This window comes from Mustela nigripes, chromosome 10 (assembly GCF_022355385.1).
Source record: "Mustela nigripes isolate SB6536 chromosome 10, MUSNIG.SB6536, whole genome shotgun sequence".
Classification (NCBI taxonomy): domain Eukaryota; kingdom Metazoa; phylum Chordata; class Mammalia; order Carnivora; family Mustelidae; genus Mustela; species Mustela nigripes.
The window spans coordinates 66,605,941-66,616,266 of NC_081566.1; the positions used below are offsets into that span (position 1 = coordinate 66,605,941).

A 10,326-nucleotide genomic window follows, 5' to 3' on the forward strand; every position below is an offset into this window, starting at 1 on the left:
GGCCCAGAGCCTCCGCGCAGGCGGGGAAACTGAGGCTCAGAGGGCGCGGGACGAGCCCAAGGTCACGCGGCCGGCGGCCAGCGGGGCGGGGACCAGCCTGCAGGCGCCCCCGTGGCCGCCCCCGAGCGGTCGCCCCGCCGGCCGCCGCAGCCGCCACGCGGTCCCCACGGGCGCCGGGAGGCCCCCACGCGCGCGCAGGCTCGGGCGGGACGTGCACGCCGGGGCGGGGGGGGGGGGCCGGGGGGGGGGGGGGGGGGGGGGCGCCTGGGCGCACGCGGCGCCCGGACACGTGACAGGGGAGCGCCGCAGGGCCGACGGGAGCGCGCGCGCACGACGTGCGTAAGCACGCGCCCAGGCCGCGAAAGCGCCGGGCCCGAAGCCCCTAGGTCACGTGCGGAGGGCGGCGGGCGAGCGCCAGGGGGCGGGCGAGAGGGAGAGGTCACGTGAGGGGGGCCGGCGCCGCGCGGTCACGTGAGGGGCGGGGCGGGCCGCCGAAGCGGAGGGGGAGGGGCGCGCGGCTTCCGGCGGCTGGGGGCCGGCGAGCGGGGGGGCCCCGTCCCGGAGGCGGCGGCGGCGCCATCTTGGCGAAGGGGGGATCAGGAAGTGCGGACCGCGGCGGCGGCGGCGGCGGCGGCGGCGGCGGCGGAGCCCGAGCGGAGGCCGGAGGCTCCCGGCCCGCCGGCCCCGGAGCGGAGCGGAGCGGAGGATGCAGCAGCCGCAGCCGCAGGGGCAGCAGCAGCCGGGGCCGGGGCAGCAGCTGGGGGGCCAGGGGGCGGCGCCGGGGGCCGGGGGCGGGGGGGGGGGGGGGGGGGGGCCCGGGGCCGGGGCCCTGCCTGAGGCGGGAGCTGAAGCTGCTCGAGTCCATCTTCCACCGCGGCCACGAGCGCTTCCGCATTGCCAGCGCCTGCCTGGACGAGCTGAGCTGCGAGTTCCTGCTGGCCGGGGCTGGAGGGGCCGGGGCGGGGGCCGCGCCCGGACCGCATCTGCCCCCGCGGGGGCCGGTGCCCGGGGATCCCGTCCGCATCCACTGCAACATCACGGTGAGGACCCCTCGGCGCGCCCGTGCGGGGCCCCTTGTCCGGGACTCGGGACCGCCCCGCACAGCTTCGTGCTCTCCGAGGGCCCGGGGGGCCCCGGCCCCCCCCCCCCCACCCCGTCTCGGGGCTCGGCCCGGTCCCCGCGGGCTCCACTTGCTGCCGCCGCTGGAGCTTGGGCCGTGCGCCCGCAGTCGGCCACGGACCCTTGGTGGCGAGGGGCGCCCGACATATGGCGCCTCGACTGGCCCCTTCCGCTCACCCGCATCCCGAGGGTCGTGATCTGGGCCCTGGCGACTTTGCCTTGCCGCCTGCGAAGGCCCCTTTCTTGCCCTGCTGTCATCGCGGGGCTCCAGGCCTCTGCCCTGAGCTCAGCCGCAGGGACCTCCCTGGCCTGGAGGCCCGCACGATTCAGGGATGCCCCCTGGTCGCTCCTACCTTTGACTTAGGCCGTTGCCACCTGTGGGATCCCTGCCTGGGCACCTCTCAGGAGACCCCCTTTGCTCCCCAGATATGACCAAGTGGAGATCCGCAGGTCGTGGACTCTTTTTTTTTTTTTCCCCCTTGGTTCCCCTTCTGTTCCAGCGTAACCTCCAACTCTCCTCCTCTTGCCTCAGCTGGTGGCAGATCTGCCACTCCGCTCCTGGGCCCTGGGGTATCTCCAGTTGCCCTGGGTGGTTGCCTTTCCTGGTGATGAGGTGGGAAGACCATCCCCTTGGTTCTGAGCGGTAATGGCCCCTTTTCTCCCCAGTGAACATCAAGCCGTCCTAGGCTTGCTCGTCTAGGAGACACCCTACGTGTCCCCTGCCTGTGCACTCTCAGATGCCCCTGGAGGGGGTCAGCAAGTGATAACCTGGGGAGGTTTTTCACTGCTCCACATGGGTTGATACTGGTTGATCTTATCTGCCGTGGTAGTGTCCTTCCTGCCAGGGGTGCTAGGGAGCCAGGGGGCAGGTGGGCTGACTGCAGCCTGGAGTGGTCTGGGTACCAGGGGGTGTGATTGCAGTTTACGTGGTTCTTCTTTTCTGTCTCTCTCCCTCCATCAAACCAGGTCAAGGTGTATGGCAAGCCTGGGCCTGGGTTGGACGGTGCCCCACCAAAACACGTGTCCCATTTCTTCCTTCCTCCACTTTTTTTGCACTGAAAAGTTGAGATTGAAGGACTGGTTGAAGACTTGATCATCTTTTTTGTGATCGGTTTTTCTAGCATCAAGAGTTAGCGCCGCGACGGGGCTAAGTCCCCCAGTGGAAAGTGGCTAGGTTTCCCTGATGTGGGTGGAAGCCCCAGGAGCTGACTTCTCTTCCTATATTGGACTTCAGCTTCTGGAGAGTAGGTTTGCCCCCTTCTAGTGGCCAGAGGCCATCGCCTGGCTTTGTGCTTGGAAGGAAGTTCCGTGAGGAGGTTCTCCAGCAGACTCCCCGTGGCCCCTGCAAGGGAGACTCAGCCTGACCTGGGCCTCTGGGTCTGGGCAGAGGGGGAGTCTGGTCAGGCTGCATCTGGCACCGTGGCTCAGGAATGCCGGGAATGCTCGCAGCGTAGGCTTCTTCCAGCCCGCCATGCGGAGCCCTGCAGCCTGTGCTGGGCGGAGAGGGTGGCACGCTCCCAGGGGAGCATGGGGAGCACCGGCCTTCCAGGGCGGCTGCTGGGGGTGGCCCGGCTGGGGAAGAGTCTTCTTGCTGCTTTCTTCTAGGTTCAGGAGACGCGATCTAGTTTGCGTGTCTCCTTCCCCAGCTAAAGTGAAAGTGATCTGGAACCTTCGCTTTTTTCCACATTAGTGTGGCTGTGATGAGGGGACCCCTTCCTGAACGGACCCTGGGATTTGAGGAGCGGCGGGGCTGGAGGGCTCTGTGTGGGGAGTGGGAGAGCCCGCCTCGGCAGCAGCGCTGTGCACAGGAGACCCCCCCCCCCCACTGTGGGCAGCGTGGCTGCGCGGTCTCCGAGAAGAGAGAAGAGCCTTCAGGCTTTTTGGAAAGGGCCCCCTCGGGGATGACCTCTAGTCTGGGGTTGGTTGGGAGGGTGTTTCAGTTGGATACCGAACTTCTGTTGGGGGCAGGAGGGGCAGAGGGACGAGGAATGTTCTGGGGAGGAGGCAGGCAAACCGTAGCCCTTCCCAGGGTCTCCCGTCTCGACCACTGTCACTGCTCTCTCCCCTCAGGAGTCCTACCCTGCTGTGCCCCCCATCTGGTCAGTGGAGTCCGATGACCCGAACTTGGCCGCCGTCTTGGAGAGGCTGGTGGACATCAAGAAAGGGAATACTCTGGTGAGATGCCAGGGTGCCAGGCGGGGGGCTCTTTCTTGCTGGGAGGCCCCTGTTACGGAGGCGCCCTGTGACAGGGAGACGGACCTGGAAAAGGCACACCTGGGGGCAGACTCCTCAGGAAGTGCTCTCTGAAGCTGGAGGGAGAGCCTTGCGCCCAACCCGGCACGGGTCCCATGAAGGCCCCCCACAGCCACCCGCTCCCCAGGATTCAGAGAACTCGGTACTGCGGGGGTGGGGGGACAGTTAGGAGCTCACACGCGCCCTGTGCGGAGCGGGCGGGGACGGGCGTTTGACCCCATCCGCACGGTCGCGACCCCAGCTGCTGCAGCACCTGAAGAGGATCATCTCCGACCTGTGTAAGCTCTACAATCTCCCTCAGCACCCGGACGTGGAGATGCTGGACCAGCCCCTGCCGGCGGAGCAGGTGAGCGGCCCGGGGCGGCCCCGCGGACAGCGCCCCGTGAGCACCCGCGCACGGACGCACACTTGCACACTTGCCCTGGGGCTCTCCTGGCCCTGCCAGACACGTACCGGGTAGTGGCTCTCGGTGCTCTGTCTCCCGGTGAGGCACTAGTGGCCTTGCCCGTCACGCCTACCCATGGGCAGTGTCTTCAGGTTGAGAGGAAGGGGCAGCAGTGGGTAGCCACTGGGGACCCAGGCCCCTCGCTGAGAACCAACAGCATGGCCTCAGTGTAGAAGCGAAAGGAGGGGTTTTTAGCCCCCTGGGCTGTGGCTTCCTTTCTGACCTGGCTGGTGGAGCGGTCGGGGTGTGCGGGCAGGCACCCCAACGCCAGACCCGGGGCTCTGACCGCTGCCCCCCCCCCCCCGCCCCCACAGTGCACGCAGGAGGACTTGTCTTCTGAAGATGAAGATGAGGAGATGCCTGAGGTAGGGGCGCCCCTCCCGGGCGGCAGTGGTGGGCAGGCACCCACTGTTGACGCGCTGCGGTCTAGACTGGGGAGGACTAAGCACAGACTTGGGACCCGGAGGAGCAGCCAGTGTTGGAGGAAACAGGCCTGCCCCCATCCCCCGCGCCTTTGAGCCACGGGGTCAGCAGGACGGCTTCAGGGCTTTGCCGTGGGGCCCACACGCATCTGTGTCCTGCTGGGGAGCTTCGCCATGTCTCCCTGGGCTGAGGCTTTCTCGCCTATGGGCCGGGACCGCAGCAGCTCCTGCGCAGGCCCCGCTGCTGTGTGTGGGGTGCGCCGCGCAGTGGGCGGCAAGTGTAGAACCCCCTGACCCGGTCTCCGCAGTCACGGGCCGTTGCACAGTGGTCAGCAGCTGAGCTTCGGGGCCTATGGAGCATCGGGTCGTAGCTCCGCTGTCGCCGTGGGCGCCGGGGAGCCTCCCTGGCCGCCGCCCTCTGGTCTGGGCAGGGGGGGCTGACGACCGCGCAGCGGTGTGGGGACGGGGAGAAGTGGCTGAGGACAGCACCCGGCACGCGGTGGGCATTCTGGGGAGGGCGGCCGCTGGGGCGACAATGGGCTGGCGGTCACCACGTCCTGCTGGGTGAGCTGCTCGCTCCATGGCCTTGGGGGTCACAGCTTCTGCACAGGGCGGGCAGGCAGCCTGTGTGTCTCCCCACCCGGAGCGGGGCGAGGGGCTCATTCCATTGTTGACCTCACCCCTCCCTCGTTACTGTGTCAGCAGCCTGGCCCAGCCCTCTCACCGGCAGGGCGGGCGGGAGACTTCTGCCCGATCTCAGCTGGAGGTGCAGCCCTGAGAACTCCCGGGAGCCCTAGGGACCCAGTGAGATGTGAGCTTCGAGTCACAGTGCCAGGCAGAGTCATTCTAGGACTCATGGAGGAACTGTCGCTGCCAAGGGAGGGTTTGAGGGACAGCTGCAGCAGGTCCTTCTAGGGAACGAGACGGCTGTGTCTCTGCCTGCCTCCCCGGGTCCTTAGTGGTTCTGCCGCCCGAGACCTTCAGATCGAGGAGGGAGTAGGGCTGGGACCCGCTCCAGCCGTGGAGGGTGCGGTGGTCCCCAGCCGGATGGACCCGCTGCTGTTCCGTCTCCCATGGCTCAGGACGCGACGGGACGGGACAGGATAGGGAGAAGGGCGGCCCCTGCACAACTTGTGCCGGTTCTTTTCCTTTCTACCGTCCTGCCCCACGCCGCTCCAGGACACGGAGGACCTGGATCACTATGAGATGAAGGAGGAGGAGCCAGCCGAGGGCAAGAAATCCGAAGATGACGGCATCGGGAAGGAAAACTTGGCCATCCTGGAGAAGATTAAGAAGAACCAGAGGCAAGATTACTTAAACGTACGTGCCTTCCCCGGGAGAGGGGGCTGGGGGGCTGCAGGGTCTGCGCCGGCCCCGTGCGGGTCGTGCGGACGCGTCTCCAGCACGTGCTCTCCCGTGCAGGGCGCGGTGTCCGGCTCGGTGCAGGCCACGGACCGGCTCATGAAGGAGCTCAGGGACATTTACCGCTCACAGAGTTTCAAAGGCGGTGAGTGTGCGTCCCAGGGCCCCCGAGAAGTGCTGGGGTACGCGGGGGCTACGGGAGCTTTTCGGCCCACAAATCTGGCACCTCCGGTCCACGGCTCAGGTCATGTGCGTGTCCGCCTGGGGTGGACCTGGAGCCTCGGACCTCCATTCTGTCGGCCTGGGAGGGGCTGCGTCCAGCCTTTCTGACGACGCGGTGGTCTTCCCCCTTCCCAGGAAACTATGCAGTCGAACTCGTGAATGACAGTCTGTACGACTGGAACGTGAAACTCCTCAAGTGAGTGCGGGCAGGCAGCGGCCTGGGGGGACAGAGCCGTGTCCGGGCTCCCGGGCGGGGCCCAGCGTCTGAGCGCACACTCCTTGCTTCTCAGAGTCGACCAGGACAGCGCTTTGCACAACGATCTCCAGATCCTCAAAGAGAAGGAAGGAGCGGACTTCATTCTCCTCAACTTTTCCTTCAAAGTAAGACTTCCCTTGGCAGCCCCTGCATCGGCCGGGCACCGTCCTCGTCTTGGGCGGGCAGGCCTGGGGGCACGCCGCTCCCTGACAGCGTCTCCCTCTCGCTCGCAGGATAACTTCCCCTTCGACCCGCCGTTTGTCAGGGTTGTGTCTCCCGTTCTTTCCGGAGGGTGAGTGGCTCGGCGGGGGTGCGGGGGCACGAGGTGCAGGGCTGCGGCCGGCTGCAGCCGCCTGACGGACCCTCGTCTGCAGGTACGTTCTGGGCGGAGGTGCCATCTGCATGGAGCTCCTCACCAAACAGGTGAGCCGGGGCCCTGGCTGGGCCGGGCCTGCACCCGCTGGTGCCTCTGAAAAGCCTCCTGACCCGTCCTCTTCCCCCCCGTCCCCAGGGCTGGAGCAGCGCCTACTCCATCGAGTCCGTGATCATGCAGATCTGTGCCACGCTGGTGAAGGGGAAGGCACGCGTGCAGTTCGGAGCCAACAAGGTGAGGATCCAGGCCGCGGGGCCGCTCACGCAGGCCCGGACCGCGGGGTGAGGCCTCTGGCTGGCGCCCTGCTGAGCGGGCCTGGGAGCCAGGGATGCCGGGGTCCACGGAGCGCCAGGCCAGGGCAGGGGTCTCTGGCCCGCTGCGTTGATGGTGGCCTCCTGTCCTAGTCCCAGTACAGCCTGACGAGAGCACAGCAGTCCTACAAGTCCCTGGTGCAGATCCACGAGAAGAACGGTGAGCCGCGGCCAGGGCCCTGGGTCGTCACCTCTTGCCAGAGAGCAAGAACCCTGTCTTTGGCTCCTGTGCCTTCACTCCCTGCGAGCACCGCGCCCGCACTGTCCTCCTGAGAGGGGCTGGCTTCCACTCCCTCCGTTCCCAGAGGAGCAGCGCCTGCCCGTCCTTGGCAGGGCTCGGTGCTGCCCTCCGCCCAACCGCCTTTCCAGAAAGCTCGTGTCGCGGTGTCCTCTCACGGCGGGCAGGTTCCCAGTCCCCATGCTGGGAACCCTTGCTGGGATCTTCTCACCCATGACCCTGGAGGTGCCCTCGGGAACAGGGCTGGGAGGGCAGGCTCGGGCCTACGCCCGGTCACTGTGCCCTGGCTCTTCTCTGCAGGCTGGTACACACCCCCCAAGGAAGATGGCTAAAGCCGGAGAGCGTCCCTCCCTCCTCCCCAGGCGCCACTGGACCAGTTCCCTTTGAATGCTGTATTCGGACCTCGTGCCGCCTCTGTGGTCCCCTCCCTCGTTTTTCCTGGACGTGATAGCTCTGCCCTAACGCAGGACAGCGATGGCTATTCTAAGCGCTAAGGAAAACCGCAGACACAGACCCGTTTCAAGTACTCCAGACTGACTGACAGACCAACGACCACCTGGCTGGAACCCCTGCTCGCAGGCATTCTTCTGAAAGAGACTTTCGAGCCTCCTTCTATTGCTGGAAACTCAGCCGTGCTCCAGACTAGAGCCTCCTTACCTATGCTATGGATTTTTAATTTATTTTCTCTTATTTCATGTACACTGCTTTTTTTGGTTACAGTGTATGACGGATGTGTATGAAAAATGTATCTTTGGGAAAACAATTACAGTTTGTTAATTTGAAGATGCTGGTCTTGACTCCTCTTTCTCTCTCTTCCACCTCCCGCCCCCCCTCCCCCGCTGTCTGGGCGGTGGGGGAGGGGCAGGGCCCGGCGGCTGGAGGAGAGGCTGCAGTTTGCTGCGGAGGCTTGCCCGGCTTGCCCCCAGGTTCCTCCCGGAGGCCCCCCTGGAGCGACCAGCACTTGTCCCCTCGGAACGCAGAGCCTGCCTGCCGAGCCACGACAGGGCAGGCTGCACGGACGCTTCACGCTCACGGCGACTGTTCCTACTAGTCACAGATGTTTCCAAATTTCTAAGAGAGAGTGAGGATGGAGTCTGGAGAGGCCGCTTCCAAGAATTGCTTCAAAATGAATGGAGGGGTGGGGGGGTGCTCCCCGGCTCCCCGGCTCCCCGGCTCCCCTGCCTCGGACAGGCCTGCCCTGGCCCAGACTGACGGCTTGGACCTCTCCATCAGGCTCACACAGGAAGATGGGCAGAACTCTGAAGCAGGTTGTCTGGCCCGGAGAATTGGGGGTTCTTTGAAGCTGCTGGCCTGAGGTGGGTCCTGCTGGGAAGGTTCGCTCCAGGGGCTCATTCCGGGCCCCTGGGGCCTCACCCTGGTTCTGGGAACTGCTGGTCAGGGGAAGGGGGTGTGGGGAGGCTGTGCGGTGCTGTGTGGACCTGTGGGGGACACTGCCTGCCACCCAGCCCTTGAGCCTGCCCCTGGGCTGTCCGCCTGTGGGCTGGGGGCTGGGCCGAGCGAGGCCGGTGTAGGCTGGCGTGGGGGAGCCCGGGCTGAGGACCACGGGCCTGTGGGACACCAACACTGTCCTGCTTTGTCGGAGACCCTGGCCATTCCCCTCCCACTCCTGTTCCCTTGGGGACCGTAAGTGTCGCTGCTTCGGGCGCAGGGAGAGGCTGCCAGCTCTGCCCCGTGCTGCTCCTGCTCTGCCCACACCACCTGCCACAGGTGCTAATGCCCATGGAGGCCGAGATCAAGAGGGGCCCCGGGGAAACACTCGGTAGAGCTGGAATCTGGGTCTTGAGGCCTCTGTGGCTTTGTTCTGAACTTTCACCAGCCCTGGCTGGGATGTAGTTGGTGTTTTTAGTAATGTGTACTGTGAGCTGTTCTCTGTACAATGTATTTTGTAATGTATTTTCTCATCTACCAAAGGATGAAACAAATAAAATTATTTAAATAGTTTGGCTCTGATATAATTTTTTTTTTTACATTTATTTATTTAACTTATCACACCCAATGAGGGGCTCGAGCTCACGACCCCAAGACCCGGAGTCACACCCTCCACGGACAGAGCCAGCCGGCCGCCCCCGACAACAACTGAAGGACCGGGGGGTCCGCGTCCACTGGCGCGAAGGGAGGCGCCCGCTCGCGGGAGCAGAGCACCGAGCAGGAGAGAACCCTCCACCTTTCCCATCAGACTTAACACTCCCCTCCATGACGACCCGCATGAGGGATTGTGACGATGCTCCTAAGCACAAGAAGCTTCGAAACACCCTGAATCAATGTTCTCTGCACGTGCCCCGGGTCGCCGTGTGACCCCTCAAGGCGGGGTTCGCAGCGGGCGGCAGCCTCTGACCCACCACAGCGGGTCCGCAGGAGGGGCTGCGAGGGCGGCTACACAGGAGCGACACCCCAACCCCTGAAACCTGCCATTGTTCATTCCGTAAGGTGACAGCTTGGTGCAAGGCTCCGGATTCTCGCCTGGAACGCCAGGAAAAGCAAACGTGGGCCCCTCCGTTTTCCGGAATCTCAGGGCAACTTCTCGTCGTGCTCCGGGGGCGCCCAGAAGAGACGTGGGGAGGACCCACAAGCTACCTCTGGCTCCGACCTCATGGAAGCTTCCTGGGTGTGGCACGGGCGCTCAGGCTGAGCCGGGAACCTGAGATGCTGGGAGACCAGCCCTGAGAGGTGAGCTGGGGGTCAAGGCCAAATGGGAGTCAAAGCAATCCCGGCACTGGTGGCCTTCTCACCTCAAGGCCTCAAGAGCACAGTGTGCTTAAGGACAAGGGACACAATGTGATGGAGAAGGGGCGTGCTGACCATCAAGACGTGTGACTTGAAGAGAGAGTCTCCGTGGGAAGGAAGCCCCGCCCCCGCACCCCCCATGACCTCAGCTTGTCTCTCGGGGGACCTCCAGGTCAAGGTGTGCCCTTGGGCCCAGGTGACCTGCCCCAGAGCGCCCAGGGCCGGAGGGACCAACAACCTTAGATACGGGCAGTTACCTCCAAGGTCCAAATACCAGGATGCGTGGGGTGACCCAGCGGGAACTCCAAGTGTCTGCCCGGCACAGCAGGAAGGCTGGGTGGCTCCAGGTGAGGCCGCGGGGGAGAGGGGGGCAGCGGCGAACCCCGCAAGTCTGTGCCTGTCGTGGCGGGCCCCAGGGGCAGGGGGGGGCTGACCCCAGATGTGGGCGTGGGAGGGGAGGGCAGGAAGAGCCGATCCAAGGAGGCCTCACTCTTGCGCCTGCCCTCCTGGCAGGGATCTGGGACTGCTGTGGGGCCTTCTGGGGCCCCGGCTTGTGCTCACTTACTCGGTGCGGAGCGCC

General features: G+C 65.4%; 1 protein-coding gene across 1 annotated transcript; it reads left to right on the plus strand.

Annotated features, from left to right (window-relative positions):
* The first annotated feature begins 572 nt into the window (after positions 1 to 572).
* UBE2Q1 (ubiquitin conjugating enzyme E2 Q1) lies at positions 573 to 7,784 on the plus strand. The gene is given in 14 exon segments (XM_059413848.1): positions 573 to 778; positions 780 to 1,040; positions 3,190 to 3,294; positions 3,614 to 3,718; positions 4,132 to 4,182; positions 5,419 to 5,559; positions 5,662 to 5,746; positions 5,959 to 6,019; positions 6,114 to 6,204; positions 6,313 to 6,371; positions 6,454 to 6,502; positions 6,591 to 6,686; positions 6,857 to 6,923; positions 7,302 to 7,784. Coding segments are annotated over 14 exon segments (1,275 nt in total). The 5' UTR covers positions 573 to 706; the 3' UTR covers positions 7,334 to 7,784.
* Positions 7,785 to 10,326: the final 2,542 nt, after the last annotated feature.